General features: G+C 49.6%; 13 protein-coding genes across 13 annotated transcripts; 6 read left to right on the plus strand and 7 right to left on the minus strand.

Moving 5' to 3' along the window:
- Nucleotides 1-62: 62 nt before the first annotated feature.
- On the plus strand, nt 63-572 carry N7525_004687 (uncharacterized protein; the record flags this gene model as incomplete). The annotated part of the gene is made up of 2 exons (XM_002565571.1): nt 63-197; nt 255-572. 2 exons carry the CDS (start codon nt 63-65, stop codon nt 570-572), a joined length of 453 nt encoding a protein of 150 aa, XP_002565617.1.
- A 291-nt stretch (nt 573-863) lies between these two features.
- N7525_004688 (uncharacterized protein) lies at nt 864-1535 on the minus strand (the record flags this gene model as incomplete). The annotated part of the gene is made up of 4 exons (XM_061213139.1): nt 864-967; nt 1021-1099; nt 1157-1351; nt 1404-1535. The coding sequence occupies 4 exons, from the start codon at nt 1533-1535 to the stop codon at nt 864-866; spliced, it is 510 nt and encodes a 169-aa protein (XP_061070160.1).
- A 132-nt stretch (nt 1536-1667) lies between these two features.
- On the plus strand, nt 1668-3176 carry N7525_004689 (RNA-binding protein; the record flags this gene model as incomplete). Its single annotated transcript, XM_002565569.1, has 3 exons — nt 1668-1701; nt 1760-2402; nt 2459-3176. The coding sequence occupies 3 exons, from the start codon at nt 1668-1670 to the stop codon at nt 3174-3176; spliced, it is 1395 nt and encodes a 464-aa protein (XP_002565615.1).
- Nucleotides 3177-3653: 477 nt separating this feature from the next.
- On the minus strand, nt 3654-4020 carry N7525_004690 (uncharacterized protein; the record flags this gene model as incomplete). The annotated part of the gene is made up of 2 exons (XM_061213140.1): nt 3654-3801; nt 3848-4020. The coding sequence occupies 2 exons, from the start codon at nt 4018-4020 to the stop codon at nt 3654-3656; spliced, it is 321 nt and encodes a 106-aa protein (XP_061070161.1).
- A 367-nt stretch (nt 4021-4387) lies between these two features.
- Nucleotides 4388-5187, minus strand: N7525_004691 (guided entry of tail-anchored proteins factor 1; the record flags this gene model as incomplete). Its single annotated transcript, XM_002565567.2, has 3 exons — nt 4388-4728; nt 4810-4996; nt 5101-5187. The coding sequence occupies 3 exons, from the start codon at nt 5185-5187 to the stop codon at nt 4388-4390; spliced, it is 615 nt and encodes a 204-aa protein (XP_002565613.2).
- A 372-nt stretch (nt 5188-5559) lies between these two features.
- On the plus strand, nt 5560-6627 carry N7525_004692 (uncharacterized protein; the record flags this gene model as incomplete). The annotated part of the gene is made up of 1 exon (XM_002565566.1): nt 5560-6627. One exon carries the CDS (start codon nt 5560-5562, stop codon nt 6625-6627), a length of 1068 nt encoding a protein of 355 aa, XP_002565612.1.
- A 362-nt stretch (nt 6628-6989) lies between these two features.
- Nucleotides 6990-7313, minus strand: N7525_004693 (4F5 domain protein; the record flags this gene model as incomplete). Its single annotated transcript, XM_002565565.2, has 3 exons — nt 6990-7039; nt 7118-7202; nt 7251-7313. The coding sequence occupies 3 exons, from the start codon at nt 7311-7313 to the stop codon at nt 6990-6992; spliced, it is 198 nt and encodes a 65-aa protein (XP_002565611.2).
- Nucleotides 7314-8471: 1158 nt separating this feature from the next.
- On the plus strand, nt 8472-9372 carry N7525_004694 (uncharacterized protein; the record flags this gene model as incomplete). Its single annotated transcript, XM_002565564.2, has 3 exons — nt 8472-8661; nt 8714-8955; nt 9028-9372. The coding sequence occupies 3 exons, from the start codon at nt 8472-8474 to the stop codon at nt 9370-9372; spliced, it is 777 nt and encodes a 258-aa protein (XP_002565610.2).
- Nucleotides 9373-9811: 439 nt separating this feature from the next.
- N7525_004695 (uncharacterized protein) lies at nt 9812-10994 on the plus strand (the record flags this gene model as incomplete). Its single annotated transcript, XM_061213141.1, has 2 exons — nt 9812-9837; nt 9890-10994. The coding sequence occupies 2 exons, from the start codon at nt 9812-9814 to the stop codon at nt 10992-10994; spliced, it is 1131 nt and encodes a 376-aa protein (XP_061070162.1).
- Nucleotides 10995-11564: 570 nt separating this feature from the next.
- N7525_004696 (uncharacterized protein) lies at nt 11565-13202 on the plus strand (the record flags this gene model as incomplete). The annotated part of the gene is made up of 4 exons (XM_002565563.1): nt 11565-11694; nt 11864-12174; nt 12236-12523; nt 12579-13202. 4 exons carry the CDS (start codon nt 11565-11567, stop codon nt 13200-13202), a joined length of 1353 nt encoding a protein of 450 aa, XP_002565609.1.
- A 557-nt stretch (nt 13203-13759) lies between these two features.
- Nucleotides 13760-15130, minus strand: N7525_004697 (putative lipase; the record flags this gene model as incomplete). Its single annotated transcript, XM_002565562.1, has 1 exon — nt 13760-15130. One exon carries the CDS (start codon nt 15128-15130, stop codon nt 13760-13762), a length of 1371 nt encoding a protein of 456 aa, XP_002565608.1.
- Nucleotides 15131-16880: 1750 nt separating this feature from the next.
- On the minus strand, nt 16881-18388 carry N7525_004698 (Ras-GEF domain-containing protein; the record flags this gene model as incomplete). Its single annotated transcript, XM_002565561.1, has 3 exons — nt 16881-17218; nt 17270-17486; nt 17552-18388. The coding sequence occupies 3 exons, from the start codon at nt 18386-18388 to the stop codon at nt 16881-16883; spliced, it is 1392 nt and encodes a 463-aa protein (XP_002565607.1).
- A 588-nt stretch (nt 18389-18976) lies between these two features.
- On the minus strand, nt 18977-20967 carry N7525_004699 (uncharacterized protein; the record flags this gene model as incomplete). The annotated part of the gene is made up of 4 exons (XM_002565560.1): nt 18977-19908; nt 19975-20317; nt 20371-20641; nt 20726-20967. 4 exons carry the CDS (start codon nt 20965-20967, stop codon nt 18977-18979), a joined length of 1788 nt encoding a protein of 595 aa, XP_002565606.1.
- Nucleotides 20968-21168: the final 201 nt, after the last annotated feature.

Consider the following 21168-nt stretch of genomic DNA (forward strand, 5'->3'; position numbering starts at 1 on the left):
CAATTGCTTGAACATATATTCTTTCCCTCCATCTATATCCTGTTTAACATACACCACTCAAAATGGCCCGTTTCAGCCTTTCATTCATCTCCATCTTTCTTGTGCTCGCAGTTTTTGCTCTCTCCATGCCCACCAAGCGTGACGGACAAGCCCCCAGTCACGGACTTAGCCTCGATGGTACTATTAAAGATTTGATGGTTAGTCAACTGTGACAAAGCCACCATGAGAAGTATCATATTAATCAATGAACTCAGCATGCCACAAAGTTGATGGATGGTCTCGACAACAAGGATAGCAATGAAAAGGAGAACCATGAGGAGCAGCAGAAGGCCAACAAGCAGGAGGCCCAAGAACAGGAGGCCAATGTTTCCGCGAAGGTGGCTGGCAAGACCGGAGCTGTTAGCAAGCCTACTGCTTCTGCCACCCCCACCAAGAAGCTTTCCTCTGGCAATTTCGTGACCCCGACTGCTACCCCTACCAACAAGCCCACGTCTCAGCCTAATGCCTTGGGCAGTCTTCCCATTGTCGGTGGTCTTCTTGGTGGCGCAGGAGGCGGACTGGGCGGACTCTGATTCACCAAGAATCGAGCCCCGATATATGAGACAGGATATGAAAGTGATACAGGATCTGTGCTGAAGCCAATCCTATTTCGGTGGACGCTAGCTGGTCAATATTTAATTTCGTTGTTTACTTTTGTTTGCAAGGGGAATGTTAATGAGATCCTTTTCAGGTTTCACGATTAATTTGATATGATTAGTTCCATTGCTTGTCCGTTACGATTTGTTCCCAACCTGTATTGTATCCGCTGATGTGCTCATTCGAGCCAAAAAAAAATTTCCCTTCGTCTCTGAGCAATAATCGCATCACGAGCTCTGGCCGCGGCTTGTCTGTTGGCCTTCATGAAGTCCTGTGTAATAGCCTGCATAGTACCATGACATCATGAGGTTCTTCAACGACTCATCTTGGACTAGGAATATATGTTAGTTACATGAATCAACATGTCCTGAGGGCGGAACATACCGTTTGCCATGATTGGGTGAGGCATTGGCATAGCAGGCGTGGAGACTACAGAACTGGCATCAGCCACGGGTTGAGAAGGCTATATATCGTCAGCGAGTCCTTTGACGAGGGACAAATCATTGGAATGGAAATATACCTCGGGAGCAGACTCAGAAGCCTGCTCGTCAATGGTCATCCAGACATCCCCATTCTCAGGTTTAGTGGCACCGTCCTCTGCGGCTTTGGTGCGTTCATTGTCACCGGGACGTACAGCTGGAATGACACCAGTGTCTTCCGCTTCTTTCAAGACATCTTCGACATTTTCACCCTTGGCGTGAATGCTCCAATAATGCTGGCGTCGAGTTAGATATTCGTCACGTGAATTGGTGACTCGGTTTACTGACCTGGTATTCTTCGACAGCATCGTCCCAGGACTGAACCAGGGCAGAATCATCCCAGACCTCTGCATGTGTCAAGGACCCTTTTTTATTCTTTCCCATGATGTTGGCCCATTTGGGGTTGTAGTAAGTAGACATCTTGGCGGTAACTGTCGTAGTCGGTGGTCGAGGCGGCTCACCGCCTTCTAAGCAAATCAGAGAAGAAAAAAAAGTTTCCCGCAGATGATCGAGCAGCATACAGTCTCCAATTCGACACAACAAAACGTCGAAATGGCCCCTGACAAGAGAGTCTCAAAGCGCAAGGGTATGTGAGATTCTTATGACCGGTGGAATTTATTTTCATGTCACTAACGCTACTGCAGCTGCGCCTGTCGCCGCCGACTCACCCGCCAAAAAAACCAAGAAGGTCGAGGCCAAGCCCGCCGAGGCAACTAAGGAGACCGCTCCCAAGTCTATCTTGAAGAAGAATGAGAAGGGTACCAAGTCCAAGACAGAGAAGGCTGCTACGCCGGCCAAGACCAATGGCGTGCCCGCACGCGAGGTCAAGCCTCGCAAGCGTGCTGCTGACTTCCTTACCGACGAAGAGGTCGATGAGCCTGTCGCGCCTGTGAAGGCTGACAAGAAGGCTGAGAAGAAGCCCGCCGCTAAAAAGTCCAAGAAGGAGGAGGCTGAGGCCGCCCCCGCCCCCAAGAAGGCTGCCGCGAAGAAGGCCGCTCCCAAGACTAAGAAGCCCGAGCCCGTCGTCGAGTCCGAAGAGGAAGATGCCGAGGAGGATGTATCCCCCGCTGATGAAAGCGAGGCTGAGAATCAGGGTGATGATGACCAGACTGAGGCTCTCATCAAGGGCTTCGAGAGCAGCGGCGACGAGGACGACTCCGATGGCGAGGGTTACAAAGAGGGTGAACCTATCCCCAAGGCCCCGGACACCAAGAAGGCCGAGCGCAAGCTCGCCAAGCAGCTGCGCAAGAACGGCCCTCCCGAGGAGCCCGGTACCGTCTATATTGGGTGAGTCTTAACCGTGGTTTCTGACTAGTATGAACCATCTAACATCCCATTCTCAGACGCATCCCCCACGGTTTCTACGAGCACCAGATGAAGGCTTACTTCTCCCAATTCGGGGAAATTACCAAGCTCCGTCTCTCGCGCAACCGCTTCACCGGCCGCTCCAAGCACTACGCCTTCATTGAATTCTCCTCGACCACCGTCGCCAAGATCGTCGCCGACACAATGGACAACTACCTTATGTACGGTCACATCGTCAAGTGCAAGTTCGTGCCCAAAGAGCAGCTGCACCCGGAGATCTGGAAGGGCGCCAACCGCCGCTTCAAGGTTACGCCATGGAACCGCATCGAGAAGAAGCGTCTCGCGAAGGGAAAGACACGCGAGCAGTGGTCGAAGAACATTGAGTCCGAGCAGAAGAAGAGAGAGGCCAAGGTTAACAAGATGAAGGCTCTGGGCTACGAGCTTGATCTTCCCCAACTGAAGAGCGTCGATGATGTCCCCGTCCAGGAGGCCCCCAAGGCTGTCGAGGCCGCCGAGGCCATTGAGACCACCACTGAGGAGCCTACCAAGGCCATTGAGGCCCCTGCTCCTACGGAGGCTCCTGCTCCTGTTGAGGCTCCTGTTCCTACCGATGATACCCCCAAGAAGGCCAAGAAGGGCAAGAAGACAGAGGCACCCAAGGCAGCTGCTACAGAGTCACCGGCTGCTAAGTCTCCTGCCACCAAGGCGAAGGGAAAGGTCACTAAGAAGGCCACCAAGACCAAGTCCAAGGCGTAAACGGGATCATGTAAAAATTGTTTTTAATTTCATTCATCAAGCCTCTTTCTCAAATGCATTGTGTTTTCTTTTCCTTTCATCACTAAGTTCCTTTTGGTAATATTCAAAGGCTAAATTAGCATGAACAATGAATAGTAAGGAAAAATGTGAAAGGTGAAAAGAATACCAGTGGTTGATAGGGATGCCTTAAGCTAATAGGACTTCTTTTGAGGTATATTCTCTCTATTTCTATTTTATCAGTGAGCGATTTCATCAGTGAGCAACCCATCATTTGCACCGCGTCTTGCTCGATACTTTACTTTCCTATGTTGTATGTTGTATATAACCTGGAACATCGCAAGCCCTAACCCGATGCCATATACGCTAGTCCCAAGTAGGACTAGTGCCATCACCTGACTAGCGCAAGAAAAATAAAAGCCTCGCCCCGAATATTCCGTTTCCTCTTCTTCTTCCAACTCCTCGCTCAAAGAATCGCATTCAAAGCTCACACACAAAAGGAAGCTTGGCTCCCTTTTCCAATTTTGCTTTGGGAGAAAGTCCCCGGACACCCTGCGCTTCGGGTAAAACCGAAGTACCAAGCCAGGCACTGCGGAAACGCGCCGCCATAGAAGCAATTCGATAGCGGCTTACGCCCTATTCTCTCACGGCATCCCGTGCCTCCCGACGGTTACATCACGATGTCTCTGGAAACAATGGGGTGTGTGCTGGGTGTTGGAGAGGGGAAGAATTGGTGGTAAAACACCTTTTCTTGTATTGGGTTGCCTTTCGTCATGTTCGGATAGTCATGCGATTGCCTCCTGTCTGCTTCCTCGGAAGTCGATGGAGGTAACTCAATGGGGCTCATTCTTGAGGCGAGGAGTTCCGTTGTCTTTTCTTTTCAAGAGTCTGTAGCTTATGGCAAAGCGGTGATGAGATGCTGTCTCATTGCAGAAGCCCTGTCACAGGGGCCGGACTCTTATATCTTGCCATAGGCTTCATTTTTTTTCTTGTTCGCGTGATGATATACCAATCATAGAGTCAAGCACAGAGATCCCAAGGGATTGTTGACGATAAACGATTTAAAATTATCTGATGAACATTCTATATAGCCAATTTTTCAATGCAATCGAAATGAATGATTAAAATGCAATATTCGTAGCTAAATCGTAGCATTTCTCTTCGTATAGTACAACCCGTTTCCATGCAATATAGCCAGGTCCATGTTGTCGTATTCACTGTGCCTTCTTGCCCTCGGCGCTGACAGGCGCAGTCTCCCTCTGTTCCTTCTTCTGACCGACAATCTGCACCAGCAATGCTCCCATAACCTCGGCGGTGAGCGCGATGGTAGTCGCACAGACATTACTCCAAACATGTATGCTGACGGATCCAAGCGGGGCGCGAGGAAAGGACACAATCCATTCAACGTAGTAAGGGAACCAGGCCTCGGGAAGCGGGAAGACAGGCGTTTTCGAGTACCAGAACTGCAGGAAGATCTTCAACCCGTTCGTGCTCAACCAGCGGGCGATCTTGACAGTCCAGTCAAAGGAGGATTTCTGTGCGGTGAGCGTCTTGTCTGTGGAGAGAGAAGGGTGTCAGCAGTCCAGTCAACAAGATAACGGTGCCTCCTTTGCAGTCTTGTGATAGTGACACGTACTCAGCGCCTCGTATTCCTCCATGCTCTTGTCGTGTCGTCTCCGAGCCTTCGCCCACTTCGCAAACTCATCCTGGGAGCTTGTGCTGTTCATTTCATGCTTCTGCTCGAGGACTTGACGTTTCAGCTGCTGCTGCTTGCGTGCAGTCCGCGAGGTTTGTGTCGGCAGCTTTAGATAAAGAAGCCATAGCTGTATGCCAGAGAGTAGGTGTTAGCGTGTTGGATCACAGTGTAGGTGCGCGGCGGAGCTGGGAAGCTTCCCAGAGCCCACAAATGGGCGGATTGGAGACATACAAGGCTGTCAATTGTGCTTGCCCCAATCGTATTGACCAGGTAGATTGCGACGTGCACGAAAAAGACCGTGAGGACGAGGGACAACATCGTGGCGGGGGCTGGCAAGACCGAGATCAGGCGTCAAATGCGACAGCGCAGGCTAGAAGAGCCTGAATGAAAGCGACGACAGTCAGTCAACTAAGTGAGTCCCTGACAAGTCTGCTGCTTCAAACTGGGAATGTCCTGGGTAGATGTTGGTTGCTGGTTGAAGGTATGAATGACGTCCCTCGTTGTGGAAAGGTGGAAATAACAGCGGACTTGGTCTTTCCGCCTTCACTGTGTCACGGTCTACACCATCTCGTCTATCACCTTGTCTGAGGCAAGGCAAAAAAAAAAATACGGAATTATTTAAACAGACAAGATACGATGAGGCCTTGACAATTATTCCTCCCGATTTCCACCAGACGATCAAGCCTTCAAATGTCCAATCCGGAAGATGCATTCCAGGAACTTGTCCGTATCTTCTCGTCTAGAGACAACCAAGTCCTCGAGATCGAGATCATCCCACCAAGCCTAGGCGCTACATTTCTCCAAGATGGATGTTCACTTGGAATAACCAAGAAAGCACTAGTGCAGGGCTTCACGGTCGCGCGCCAGCTCTTCTTCGACCAATTAATGCCCATGTCCGATGATGACCTCCAAACCACATTTTCCGAAAACGCCCAGTCCAGAAATGCAGACTCGGCTATTACAGAAATGATGCTCCTCTTTGACTGTGAGCATCTCACAGCCTGTAACTGGCGCAAGCGCCGACTGCGGGCAGCCATGGCACATTGCCCTGGTGTTTCAAACCAGACCTCTGCCGCAACGGAGTTGTTAGAAGCCGAGCTCACGCTCATGTCGAGCTACCAGTGCTCGCCACTACATCGTCATACCAAGTCGCCGACACTCTGGCATCACCGGCTGTGGGTGGTTGTCCATCTGCTTCAAAGGCGGCATTGGAGTCCCGAGGATCTGCTCAAGCTGCAACGGACGGAACTGGAAGTTGTTCTCCGCGCTGGCGAGTTACATCCCAAGAACTATTATGCCTTCAGTTACATGCGACAGTTGGATGTGCTCCTCGCTGCAACAGTGGAGAAGACGACGGGGCAACCAAAGTGGGAAACCCATTCGGCGCAGTCAGTTGTCGAACGCGTGGTTGATTGGTGCTTGGTTAATCCACGCGATATATCGGGTTGGAGCTTTAGCCTCTACCTGCTGAGCAATGCCCCGGACCAACATCGAGCGAATGCTCTTGGGAAAGTGGTCAGGTTTGCGCTTAACGTTGGATGGGAAGGCGAGAGCCTTTGGACGTTTGTCGACCAAGCATCGCGGCTGTTTGTGCTTGAAAGCATGATCGAGGATATCATGCTGTCGCACTGCGATCACGAAGCCAGATCTCGTGATTCCCAAAAGGACCAGGACAGTCAACGGGAGAAGTCATGGCAGACCTGGCTGGCCCGGGCGAGAGTATGTTGGGTCATAGACGGCCAAGGGCAAGATATATAACCGGATGTGATGGATGTATATATATTTTTTTTTTACGTGTTTACGATTACCACCAAAATTGCACCTCCATGATATTTCTCATGTATCGTTACCTCGTTTGGTTAGCGCTTTTGTATACATGCTTGGGCTAAATATGATGAACGCCAATGAGATTCAAAAAACGCCTCGCTAGACACCCAGCCCCAGGTTTTGATAATTGGACATAGGTGGATGATTCCGATCGTATCCGTAGATCCAGCGCCGTCCTTCACTCGTAGTACACTTTGCGATGCTGCTCCGTGGGTTGTCTGCTTCGGGCGATCGCTATAAAGGTGGAGGAAGATGAGATTGACTGACAGGTTGGATCGATGGATTGAGGTATATTATTTTTTGCTTTTTCCTGCTGCAGACTCGGCGGCTTTCTTTTCATCGGCTGTAGGAGAGAAGTGATCAGTAAACCAGTCTCATAGTGTAGGTTGGACTTGCGCCTAGCGCCTTCGGGGACACATACCCTTCCTTTGCTTCTCGCGCATGATGGCAGCGGCATCTTCTTTGCTCCTAGCGAATTCACTACCGGACAGGGTGTTCTTGCTTTTCTGTAGAAATGGTCAGTATGAACAAAGAGGAGGAGAATAAGGACGAACCGTGTTGCCCGCCTTCTTGAGGGCCTTAGCCCGGTCGTTGTCACGTTGGTTACCCCGTGTCATGGTTATAATATTATTCCAATTATGTTCAAGAGTATTAAAGGTAGTTGCGGGCGAAACGGTTGGAGAGTGAGAGAGGAAAAAAAGACCTCGGGAGTTTGGAGGGGTCGGCTGGATTCCGGCGAATCACAGGAGTTCCACTCATCTAGTACTTTCTGTATACCTTCACTGTACACTTGCAAGGTTCTTCTCAACGTTCTTCGTTGGATTGTCGAAGTATTTCAAGTATTTCTTTGTTATTTTATCCGATTGACTCATTTCAGCGACTAGGCGCTGCCTGTGATTGGGCTATATTCTTATCTTGTTTCAACTCTGGCTTTCTACATATGTACTTCACCCCTGGCGCTTTGCCTCAAAGCCCACTACCTAAAATGTATTTTACCCTTCAAATATCTTGCCAGATCAACGTTGATACATGTATGATTTAGAATTCTTTGTACTGTATTCATCAGTTGATAAGGTATGTTTGAGGCATACGGAAACAAAGCACCGGCAACACGGAGGAAAGAAGGGCGACTTCTAGCCGCCAACTCGTTTCAGCATGGTCGAGTATCTTTCACTAAGGGCCAGTCATTTGGCTACATCGGGCTCTAGTTGAGATCCTAATAGCGGAGATGTAGGTAATTAGGCTTGTTCTGGCGACGACCCCATCTCTGCGGTTAAAAGTCCCTATTTATTACACGGATATTGAAACACCCCGGGCCTCCTGCAGTATACCTCACTGCAGAAATGGGGTAGAGGAACCCTGCAGATGTCTTTCAGTAGGGCTCTAATTAGATACATACTGTTTGTGTGGTTCATCTAGATGTTTCAAGTCTATTCATAGAAATAGTACTATTGCCTTTGTCCGGAGCATACATTTAGGCTGCTGTACCTCAATGGCCATTCTTCCATAGATGCCTTTCTCCATTGTCGCCATTCACCCTTCTCTTGTGTCTTTGTCTTTCTTTCTTCTTTCCTTGCCCTCGAGTTGATCTCGTTCTATTGCATTGTTCTATTCTTTCTTGGAATTATCAAGCTTTCTGCTGGACAGTCGCTTTCTTCCCTCTTTTAATCCCAACGCTGCCCCTCCAAGTCTGCTAGCAGACAATTTTCTATACATCCTCGACAGCGAGTATCCACCATTCCTGACAAGTGCAGAAACAGCCCTGTACCTCAATCATGATGACTCGCTTGCGTGAGTCCCTGGCTGGTCCAGGGTACGTGATCCTGAACGTCATTCGCGTTCTCAACATTATCACCTTTATGGACCTTATAGCTGCTTGTGCAGTCTTGCTGGCCAAGATCGACATGCTGAACAGCTTCTTCTTCTTCGAGGCTGTGACCCATGCCGTGGTGGCTCTGGTCAGCCGTAAGTATACTCTTCCTTCCATGCTTGTAGTATAAAATGCTAACGTGGGCAGTCTTCATGATAATCTCAGAGCTCCCGGTCCTCCAAAGCTATTTCGACAACCACTGGCCGATGTTCGGACAAGAATCGAGTTTCTACTCTCTCGGCGGGATCATGATGATCCTGGGTGTAGCCACACTGGGCAACCTGAACACCAAGGCCATGACCCAGGAAACCATTGGCATGACTTTCTGGCGGATTATCATCTCCGCCGGTGTCCTGGCCATGATAGTTAGCGTGGTGAATGTTCTGGCAGTAAGTATCGAGATCAAACACTCCGAACCCCCTAATATATATCCTTGAATGCTAACCCGTTTCCTTCAACAGAGCTACATCTTCAGTGATCCCGCGACCGGCGTCAGTGCCCGCCAGGTGCGGGTGGATGGCGCCGTCGCACCACAAAAGGCAATGAGCAGGACCAGCAGCCACCGCACCCTCCACTTGAGCGTGAAGCGCGAGGAAACCCTGCCCACCTACACTCGCCAGAACCCCGTCAAGCGCGCCACGAATCGTCTCACTGGTCGGTTCCCACTCAAGATCTCCAAGCCGATGAACCCGACTCTCGTTGAAGAGAACGACGCCGCTTCCTCCAAATACTCTCGTGACTCTGCGGAGATCCGCCCTCCTGACCTCGCACACCACCCTGCTATGTACTCGGGCCATATGGTTTGAGCTGGCTGACTGGTCAATTAGGTCGAAAATAGCGTTATTTTGAAGGAAAGGGAAGACTCGCCTTGATTGAATGAGAAATCTTGCGTTATTGCGATGGGCGCATTCGGCGCTGTTTTATTCCCCTGGTCTTTTGCTTTTGCTTCTTGATGTTTAACAGATTTAATTGATACATATCGTTTTTATGCTAGAACATTCGTAGGGTGTGTAGCTATTATAGTCGTTCAAGGTAAATTTGAAAAGGAAACTGAAAAGCATTGTTGATCAGAACAGTGTAGAAGTGGTGGTTGAAGGTAATGTCCAGAAAGGACGGGACCCACGTTTGGCCCCGACTTCAATGAAGCTACGTTGGACATCCGAACACTCTTACACCTTTCTTTCGTCGAAACTCGATTCAACTGGTTCGAGTTTCTGATGAAGTAAGGTCCATATTCTAGCAAATATGGCTACCACAATCTCTTGGGGAACGTAAGTCTTGAAGCTCTCCACATCCTCCGCAATCTATCCTAACCGTGAATAGCGTCAAATCACTCCTAATATTTTTCGGTCCAGTCATACTCCCTCGCTTAATTACCGCCTATCGAAGTCTTCGTGTATCCATCGCGAGTCGGCCACCGCCGCGTCCTCTGCCTGCCGCGCCCGGTCGAGCGCTGAACATTTTATTCGCAGGCATCGTCTTCTTTCTACTCCTAAGCCTACCTTTCAACCCCCACGCGCCCGAACCCAACATCTTCTCTCAGACTCGCTCTCGCCTGAACACCCCTACCGATGTCATCTTTAACCGTCTCGCCCGGCTTCGGCCAGGTAACTTCCTCACCGAAGCCGACACCCTCCTCCAGTCGAAGTTCACCTCTCTGGGTGCCCGCAAGGTATACCTGACCTATGGCCCCGATGCCTTGGTCTCGTGTCAATACTGCTCCTTCGACAACCTCTACACGTACCTCATATACTACCTCCCATTCCACGTGTTGCTACCACACCTAGCGCACCTGCTACTTCTAGGCGTGGCCACATCCGCGCCCATCGCAGGACGCGAGGCCTCCCGCTGGCGCACAAAATTCACCATAGCCGGACTTGCCCTCGCAGCTATCGACATCTACATCATGGCCACTTACGACGCGATCCAGGGTGCGCCCCGCTCTGTGCGCGCAGGCCAGATACCGCCCTCCAGCATCTACAACAACATCACGCTCCTGCGACCGCTGGCCTTCGTGATCTGCGATGCGATCTGCTCGCTTGTGATCTGGCTTTCCGCAACTAACCGGTTCTTTTTCAAGCCGCCCTCGACGGTTGAACAGGTTGATCAGGCGGTATCGGTGGCCGTGCAGACGCTCAAGGGCGCAAACTCAAAACTCCATGCTGCGAGTGTCACTCGCAATGCGGTAGTTCGGGATTCGGCTTTGAAGAATCGAGATGATTTGTATTGGCGGACTATGGTGGCTTCCGAGAACCCCACTCAAGGGCCTGGAGAAGGTGGGGAGCAAATCATCAACAACATTTGGGAGGAGGAAGAAGTTGCTAGAGCTATGTCGCGCGTGATGGCCGGGCAGGGTGGAATTGATTTGGCTCAATTGGGGGTCAATGCCAATGATTTTGTGCGAAACGTTACAGAGGGTTTAGAATGAATTCTCCATATGTCTTAATATATATCGTACAGGTGTACGTACCACATCTATTATTATCCCATTTCTCATATCCCGCGCCAAGACATAGAAGACTGACCAAAGAGTGTAAATAGACCGGAAATGGTAGACTGTTGACATCCTTATACGGAATCCAACCAGAAAAAAGAAAATATATCAAATCTCAAGCCAAGATCTTAACCTAGTGCATACAACATACACACCTCCCAGGGTCTCATTTATTAAACGAGGCGGTGAGTGGAGCGATGATCGTCGTGAAGAGATGAAACGAATGTTGAACCACGTTCCCCCTCTATTCCCTCCTTTTCCTACAAAATTATTCTTGCACTTTCACCGTTGTTGCTTTTCACGTTCCTGGTTGAACGAGTCAAGTTAGAAAGTACATAAAGCTCTGATGAGGCAGGTCCCACATCCATCTCGGCATTGAATCATTTTGGCTCGTTCTCGACTCTCCCGACTCCCCCGATTCCCCGACTCCCCGACTCCCGCTCCTATCCCACGGCCTTCCGTGGAATTTCGAATATCCTCCATACTATTGGTGCTCTCTCCACCATGGCAGACACAGTTGTGCCATCGCAGCCAGTAGAGCTGAAGGGGCGCAATGTCTACGTTTCCTCTCCCAGTGGAATACGGCCGGCCAAGGAGACCACGTTCCGCGAATGGGTGGTTGCCAACCAGATCGGTATGAAGAAAACACCTCAATCCTAGGGCTCGCATGGAGACGACGGAAAAGCAAGCTGCAGCTGACAGAGTTGCTGCGCTTCCAAATGCTCCCAAATGAATCCCTGGCATATGCGAAATCCCACATCCTGAGCATACTAGTATCACTAACATCAGTTGCTTCTTTGCAGGAATCTCCATGACCACGCTGGCTATGCTGCTGGCTCTTCATAACCTCTACCCATCGCTCCGTCCATATACCCAGCCATTCTTCCAATTGTCCTATTATAATGAATCCTCGAACTCCTACGTGCAGGGCTGGAACGATGTCTACTTCGTAATCAGTGCTGCCATTGCACTCACCGGTATCCGCGCTATCGCCATCGAATGGTTCCTGCAACCATTGGCCCGCGCATGCGGGTTAAAGCGCAAACAGTCGCTCCGCCTCGCTGAGCAGGGTTGGCAAGCTATGTACTATTCGTTCATTTGGGGAGTCGGATTGGTGCGTTTGGCCCACGTATCTTCCTGGGAATATATAACTAACCGCTGTTTCTACGTTGCAGTACCTCTGGAAGACGTCATACTACTGGGGAGATTTTGCCGCTATGTGGTCACAGTGGCCCGCCCGTCCTTTGTCGGGCTTGATGAAGTGGTATCTTCTCGTTGAGCTGGCATTCCTTGTGCAGCAGATCTTCGTGATTCACGTGGAAGAGAGACGGAAGGACCATGTTCAGATGCTTTCCCACCACATTATTACCAGTGCTCTCCTCAGCTCTGCCTACATCTACGCCATGTATAATGTGTCCAATGTAGTGCTATGTCTCATGGATGTCGTGGACTTCTTGTTACCGGTTCGTTGATTACTATTGATCAAGTGTCCCTAAACAGCTACTAATACCCCTGCAGTCTGCGAAGATCCTCAAGTACTCCAAGTTCGAAACAGCCTGCAACGTTGGCTTCGGCCTCTTCATGGGCACATGGTTCATTACCCGACACATCATCTACCCCATGGTGTGCTGGTCCGTTTATTATGATCTCCCCCGTGAACTCACCTATGGCTGCTACACCGGCTCGACAAGCGAGTTCATCTCAGCGGAGGCCCCAAATGCCTTCGCATACATGCTCGGTCCATACTTCAGTTTGGACAACCCCATCTGCTTCAACCCCACTCTCAAATGGATGTTCTTATCCCTCCTGTTGATCCTCGAGGTACTGTCCATTGTATGGTTCAGCATGATTGTCCGTGTCGCTTACGGTGTGGTTTGTGGCGGTAATGCCGAAGATACCCGCAGTGACGAGGAAGACGAAGCGGAAGTGGAAGGTCAGACCCCATCTCGCGTCCCAGCGCACTTGGCTGCCAAGGACGGTGCCCCTGCCGACCCACTGGAAACTGGAAACGCTCCAGGCTTGGGTCGTCGGCGGTCCAACGGCACTGCCTCGGTGCGCGCGCGTGGGCGTGGTCGTGTTCCTTTCGATCCGAGTGATCGGAAAGCTCTCTTGGGTCGCATTGGATGTGAAAAGCCTACATAAACGCCCGCTTTTCATTTAACATTTTCTTTTGACCAAATTTGATGACTCCCATTTCGAGTTGCTCCTTAGCATGCCATGTCTCTGTCCACGTACCCCATGCCGTGATATCCATTCCTCGGGTGTCGGCGTTGAATAGTCAGCGCTGGCTATGCAATGGAGTCCCCCGAATTACGATGAACTGCGATTTCCAACGTTTGTTTGCGGCACATCCTCTTCCAGTCTGCTTGCCGGGTCTTATATCCACTTTATTTTTGTTCTCTGTTTCCTTCTTATTCATACTCATTGTTGTGTCGCCACTTGCCGGCTGGCGGCGGGGAGGTTTCCTGCTATGCTTTTTGTTGCCGTGGTGATCTCTACGGACTTGGAGTTTCGTTCTAGAGATCCACACAATAATACCCAATGGAAGCACTTGGCATTGTACATGTATCATAGAGCCCTGTCCAGTATGGACTTTAAGATTTCCCCTGGGGCTAATACAGGATATAGCCTTGCCTTCAGCAACCATCCGTAGTCCATCATCCCCACCCAGTCCAGCATCCTGTATAAACCAACATCGCCTAGTAGTGAACATAGTCCCTAAGCGGTGGCTCCTCATTCCTATTATACCCATACAACAACACATTCAGCACCCCAATCACGTTCGACACATCCTCGATGCCCAAAAAATCATCCACATCCAAACCAGGCGCAAGAGACTCCCCACAAATAGCATCAAGGTCAATCCTCTCCAACTTCCCAGGCCCATCATGAACCAAAGCGTCGACAAACAAAGCATACGCCAACGGATTAACCAACATAGCCGAATGTGAATAAGAACCCCCGGCAGCACCCCCTGCACAAGCAACCTGCACCTGTACATTTGACACCCCGACCCCATGCACATCCCCCAGGGCCGCAGAAGCCCAGTCCCCACTCTGGGGTTGAACAATAAAGTCATCCCCAGAGTACACGCTCGTCGTCGGTACGAATGCCGAATCCCCACCCCCACCACGCAGAGCCCGAATAAACCTGGTATCATACGCCTGCTGCTGCACAGCCGGCGAGCAAAACGGCTTGGCGAACACGCACAGCGTCGCAAGAAGCGTCCCGTGGAAATCACCACTCACAGCCATGAAATCGCTTACCGCGGCTCGCGTCGACGGCCAGTATTTCAGCGCCCATTGCACGTCTATGCTGCCTTGCGACCAGGTTAGGACCCCGATCGGGCGCTGTGAGAGCGCCGAGATGTAGTTTATTGCGTATGCAACGTACTCCGCGTTGCTTTGGATGTCACCCAGCGAGTTTTCCGGGATGTTGACCCATACTGGGTCTGTGTGTGGGTTTGCGGTAAAGAGTTTCGCGTAGCTGAAGTAGTAGGTGCTGCCGGCTGGATCGGCGGTTCCTGGGACTAGGAGGACGGGGATTTTGTTGTTTTCGCCATAGGAAAAGGCTGGGGGGATGTAAATTGCGCTGCGGAGTCTTTCTTCGGGGATGTCATAGGGTGCGTCCTCAAACGACCTTGTTGGGTGGATCCGTGGGGTTGGGTTCTTTGTGTTGTTGTTGGCTATGGAGTTTATTTCGTGGTTTGTTATGCCGTTGAGAATGTCGGTGATACTTGATGGGACTAGACCTAGGGATACTATGTCGATGGCGTTTTGAAGGCTTGTTCGGTTGTTGTCGTGTGGAATTGAGGAAAGGACTGAGAGACCTTTTTCGATGGTTGAAACTGGCTTGATTTTGCCTGTTGCAATATCTGATATCTTGGCTTGGAGCTGAGATAGCTCTTGATATATGTCCGTGCTGAAGGGAGCGCGACTTGTGGATGTGTTGAATAGTTTGTTAAAGATGCCTGGACCATCCTGAGCCCCTTTCGATGTATAGGAAGGCACTGGACTACCAAGCGATATTGATACGAAGAAAACAAACCGGAGCACTTTGTGACAGCGCATTATGATTCTTGGCTCTTATATTAGGACTGACTATCCACCCATGGGGTTTGACCGGGTACATGCTGACCTCTTTATACCCAAAAAAGATATTCTATCGGAGCTCAGTCAACTTCCCTTTCGTATCATAATCAATGACTTATTAGATCTGAGTTTCTAATCTAGGCCAGAGACATGTGCATACACGGACTCGTCACGTTTCGGAACACGCAAAAGCACCGTCAATATATTGGGCCCCTCCAAGGTGTCGGGACTATCTCTTGCTTCTCATTCCCGGTAGTTCCCATAAAGTCCGGGCACCGGAGTTTCTTCTGAGTCTGTGTATCCCGAGACGTATCTAAATCAGCTCGGGGAGGGTCTGCTGCAACCTCATTCTAGAGAATAGTATAGACAGTCGACACCATTCAACACACCAACGGCCCGAACCACGCTCTAACACGGAAGGAATTAAGGCCAAGAAGAGCTTATATTCACCGCAAGTGCATCTTACCGCGGTGTTCTTTTCTGATATATCATATCTGGTTATATGGAGAGTCATGGAGAGTCGCCTGGCCGCAGCTTTCGGTCCTCCGTATCATCGGGCTGAGCTTAATGAATGCACCGCGTCCTTTGATATTTGGACGAGTCAGAACATCTAGTCGTATATCGGATTGAAACTGATCATGAGAGTGTATGCGGGACTTTCCCTGAGCCCATTGTCTGTCCAGTCGAATACTGTTCGCTGTCACAAAGTGCTCCGGTTTGTTTTCTTATAAGCTTACGAGAAAACGGTTTGGTTAGGACATTGGAAAGGCGTCAATGTCTCCTAATCCCAACCAAAACCTCGGAAATAATTCATCAATTCTAGCTACAGATCAAGGTGCTTCCTTTGCCGTAGTGAAGCGCTCTCGAGCAACTCTATCTCCAAGTCGAGCCTCATGGCAAAAACACTAGAAGCCTTTATATTAGAAGCTTATAATCAAGTGGTAGGCAATGTCACATTTTCTCCTAACCCAGCGCTAGGGAACTAGAAGAATGGAAATTAGCCAAGCGCAGGTCCAGATTATCATTACGGATGGGTTGGGGGGTCCGTACTCCATACCTTAGAAAGTCTAGATTCATGTCTATGAGCGCTAATAGCATTAGAGGCAGATCAGAAATAATTCGTTCGCGTAGAAATATACACGTAAACTTGTGCGTTGACCCCGTAAGAAGTAGGTTCAGCACCCCGAATTTGGACATGGCACACCAGCCATACGAAACTACTTTATGGTATGGCTCTAAAGCAGGGCGGAAACCGCGCTTCCCTGGGGGCTATGTTGGAACCGAACTTGCATGAGCAGGGGATGGGGCTTAGCTGCCTGGATGGATCATCGCATGGACGATCAGCTAGTTGGTATTGGTAGACTTGGCCGTGAATATGTAGTTGATCATCAGTGGGATATTGTCTTCCGTGGACCAAAAAAGACGAGGAAAGGGGTAGGATTATCCTGCTCAGAAAACGCTAGTTATATTGATTATGGGTTATGGTAAAGTGCCTATCTTGATCCAAATTATATTCATCTTAAAGCCCCTCTAAACCCGAAAAGGCAATTTTCTTGTTAAATACTGCAGCTTCAATACCCTATCGTCTTTACGTATTGGACGTTATACATGTGGATGATAAATATAGAAGTTGAAAGTTGTGTTTGGACACTAGAAGACTCTTGTTGAGGGCTAAGTGTGCAACATGACGACACCACCGAATTTCAGACTTTCGATCAACGTAAACACATCAATCGTCCAGGACCATGCAAGCGACTACCATAGACGCGAACATGCCTCCTGTGGGGGTATATAGGTCCCGGGGTCTATTTCCAAGGTCTCGGCCTCGAGTTTCTAACTCGCAGCTTTTGTCCCACATGTCGTGCAAGTCAACAGCCGATTGTAGTTGAGTAACAAGATATTCCTGCAACTCAGGTACGGGCCGTAAGGAGTAAGGGGCTTCTTTTAAACGCTGAATCTCATGGATGGTTGATGCTAGCATAGTATATTTGTGGAAATTGATGAGTCCTTCCGGTGTCATGGCTGGGTTCCCATCTTCGATGAATGTCAAATCTTTCAAAAACAGACCTGGTAAATGGTTAAGCACTGGCAACTTCAATAGTTAACGAGAGAACTGACCAAGAAAAGGGACGCACGGTGCCACCGCAACCTGTAACGTGTCACGGTAGGCCCGGTAATTGTGTTCACTGCATGTCAAAACTTGCAAGGGCCTTAGTGTGTTGCAACTACGTTCGGTAACCATTGCCCAGGTGCGAGCAAGCCGATAGATGGGTGCGCTTTCCAGGCCTGCCAGGATAGAGACCACCGCAGAGTAATTATGGAGTTGACGACATGTCTGTCATAGGTGAAAATTAGCATATAGGCAAAATTACGAGGGTGAGGCCAGAGACTACCACATACGTTGGCCACATTGATCAAATGCCCTATCACTTGAGTCCGCTTTTTCACATCCGACTCTGCGAGTATTAGGGCGCCCACCCAATTAGAGAGCTGATTGGAATACCGAATCAAGGCCCTGATGTTTGGAGCTCGCTCAGGTGTACCAGGGCTCCCTTTCTTTTGCCAGTTCTTGTTTAAAAATTCATCCCGTTGTACTTTGCCAAACATATGTGCTTCCATGATAGTCAGCTGCCTAGCAATCTCCGTGGCATCGATTTTGAGGAACTGGAGCTTGTCTAATTTTCGTGGCAAAATTGGCTTTGGCGCGGTTGAGATGGATGATACCGATCTTCTGTGGCAATCAAGGCCCGCAAGTCGGCGTTGAACGATTGTGAGAAGTTGATGTGTTGCGCTTGTCCCGATGGCGTCCGTGGCGCGCTTTGCGAATGACTGCAGTATTCGCAAGTTACGATCTGTATCAATGTCTTTTGGCTCAGACCAGAAATGCTCGAGCCAGTGCTTCAGAACATTTATCACGCGCAATCGAATCAGTGGCTTTGTCTGTGTCGTCCATTCCGTCGTCTGTATGGCGGTTAATGTGGGAGGCGAGCAGTCAAATCGATCAATGAGGAGCTCAAGAAGTTCTGCTCCTGAGGTAAAATACTTATAAGTAGCGAAGAAGGTTCGGTTGAAGGAACCGTCAAGCTTGTCGTGGCGCGTCAGATTTTCCACCAGCGCTGCGAGAGTTCCGGCCCTAACAACCTCCACACTTCCGTGGTACTGGCTGACGAGTTTCTTCGGAGAGGTGATGTCGTGAGATCCGGAGTCCCTCCGCTCTTTGGTCTCTGTCTGATCCATCGTGATGAGGAAGCCATGGAATAGTTAAATCGGATGTCATTCGAACCATACATCTGCTTGGACCGTCGTGGTCACATGGCATTGTATCTGAACTGATTGAGGGCGACGCCAAGCGATTGATAAGTCACTTCGGTGGTGTAGTGGGGTATTTTCCACTAGAATACTAACGCAGCAATCCACATATAGTCACGTTAATCCCTACGAAAGGCCCCGAACCATCGTCCGACCTCGGATTGGGTTCTCACAGCAACCGACCATCGGCATTTTGCTTAGCCGCCCCTGCCACGGACCCACTTTTAACCGCACTTGACCAAGATCGGAGAGTTTTGAGTTATCTGATCCGAAACTTACTGCGAACCTTGGAAGCTCCAAGTTTATTGGCAGAGAGAGGATCCACCGCGCCATTTATTTCCCTCTGAGCCACGCGGTCAGAGCCCGCATTTATAACTTTTAAGGCTGAGGCGGTTAATGGTTCACCGGCTTGATTTTTCACGGCCACAGGCAACTATCGTGGGGGCTGGGGAATAGCATTCATTCTGAGCCGCGTAAATTTCTATACCTAGGTATTATCTTATACTTGTTGTCATCCTAAAAGACTGTACCTCTGACTTGTGGCTTCCTCTTCAAATTGATATCTTTCATCATGAATGTCCAAGGAATCGCGAGAATTATAATGCCACAACCAACAGAAAGTAGTCGAAGTTCGGCATAGGCGTAGGCTTTCTGAATAGCCAGCCTGGTGGGGGTTCCGACCGGATAGCTCCGTTGTGTGACGAGATCCTCGTAGATTTTGTTCAAATTTAGCGACGCCGATTCCGGGAGGTATCGAAGAAGAGCTTTCAGGTATGTGTTTTGCCAGATGACGGTACTGATAGTAAGACCCGCACTATCGCCAATAGTGCCAACCACGTTCAACACAGCGAGCGCTGTGGCGACGTGTTGGTGGTCGACAGCCGCTAGAATAGCAAGCTGCTCGACAAGAATAAAGGTAGAACCACCGATAGCGAGGAAGATCTGGCACATCACTTGATAGCCAACATTCACATTAGGCTGACGGAAGTATATCATCAATCCCTGTGCGAAGATATAGAGTGGAATAGCAATATACAGAGTCCACTTATAACGGCCGACTCTCCGGATTAGCCAACCGGTGGCTAGCAATAGCACACCTGAGACCATATCGAAGATATTGACGATATAGTTGGAGGTGGTAATGGATAGGTCATTGTTAACTTGCAGCCAGGATGTGAAGTAGTAACTCCAGCAATAGTTTGAGAGCTGGTAGGTTGCATCCAAAAGGACTGCACCAAGAATAGTGCGGTTCGTAAGAAGTCGCCATTCAAAAAGAGGCACTGGAGCTAGCCACCCTTCCCAAATAGCGAAGACAAAGAGCATACAGAACCCGACGACAAGCATGGCAATAATGTAGCCAGAAGCCCAATTATCAGGGGCGTAATGTGCGAGGTCGAAGGGAAGCTCAAACAACACAAGACCAACAGTGAACAAGAAGACTCCAAGAACTAGTGTTCTAAATTAGATTTTGCTTTCTCTCGTGGAGGATAGAAATCAGCAAGTAGAGTACTTACCATCAAACTCGATAGTCCAGTGACGGATGCTTTCAACTACCGTGCGACCACTTGGTCTCTTGATCCGGTAGCCTTCTTTCTCCGCCTTATACAAGTTGTACTTCAGCATTATGTATAGCGGAGCCGCCACCACAGGAACAATGATTGCCCAGCAGCCAAATCCCCATTGCCAAGAAACCTGGTCGTAAAATTCGTTTGCCACCTTTGGTCCCGCAAATGCCGTGATAATGTATGGGGAGGAAGTAAACGCATAGGCAAAAGCACGGTTCCTCAGGGTTGAGACGTCGGCTGTCATAACATCGACTGCGTATTCCATACCGTAGAAACCGGTATAGTAGAAGACCTTATATTTCCGTCAGTATACGTAGTAAGCAGCATGTCTTCCTTGGAACTCACGTTGGCGGCGCAGTAGATCCCAAAGCTATCACATGTCGCCATGAGAACCAAGCCGATGGTTAAACATATGACCATCAAGAGAAACCCTTCGGCACGGCCCCATACATCCATCATCTTTGCGACAGGTAGGTAGGTGGCGGCTGCAAAGACATCACCTAGGGCTGTGGGAACCCCGGACAGCGAGTGTGCTGTGAATGAACTTGTCACATAGGGGTTCAGAGTAACGATAACAGTAGATTGAAACGCATTCGCAAAGTAAAGGAACCAAATGCTATTGGGTCATGATGTCAGCGTCTGTCGGAAATAGATGATGGAATTGGATGCGCAACACAAAATACAGTGACTGGGAACATACTTGATGAAAAATGCGATCAACATACCCCTCGTCCACGTCATGGTCACGGCCTCGACATCTTGCACACCATGTTGGGCATTCCCGTCTGGTATCTCCTCGAGCGCCACAGAGCTGACGGGACTTGGAGGGCCATCTTTACCATTCCGGGCCGTGTTCTGTGTGAGGGAGCCACTGTCATTGTCTTCAGTCGACATGCGGCGGAACACGACACGTGCTCTTCGGATCAAAGGGCGAATACCCATGATAGTTGACTGTAGAATTCAACAGCTGTCCAGCGGGCTAAATCAGGTTGGACCACACGTGGACACATAAGGAATCATTGCCCTTATAGTAAATAGGCACCGAAATCGGATTTCGTATTTTTACCAGTGACTAACTGAAAAGTAACTAGTCAAGCACTGCAGGGGCCGTTCCTGGATATGTGGAGATCTGATTCTCAGAGC

This window comes from Penicillium rubens, assembly GCF_028828025.1.
Source record: "Penicillium rubens strain IBT 27055 chromosome Unknown utg000002l_segment0_segment0, whole genome shotgun sequence".
NCBI lineage: Eukaryota > Fungi > Ascomycota > Eurotiomycetes > Eurotiales > Aspergillaceae > Penicillium > Penicillium rubens.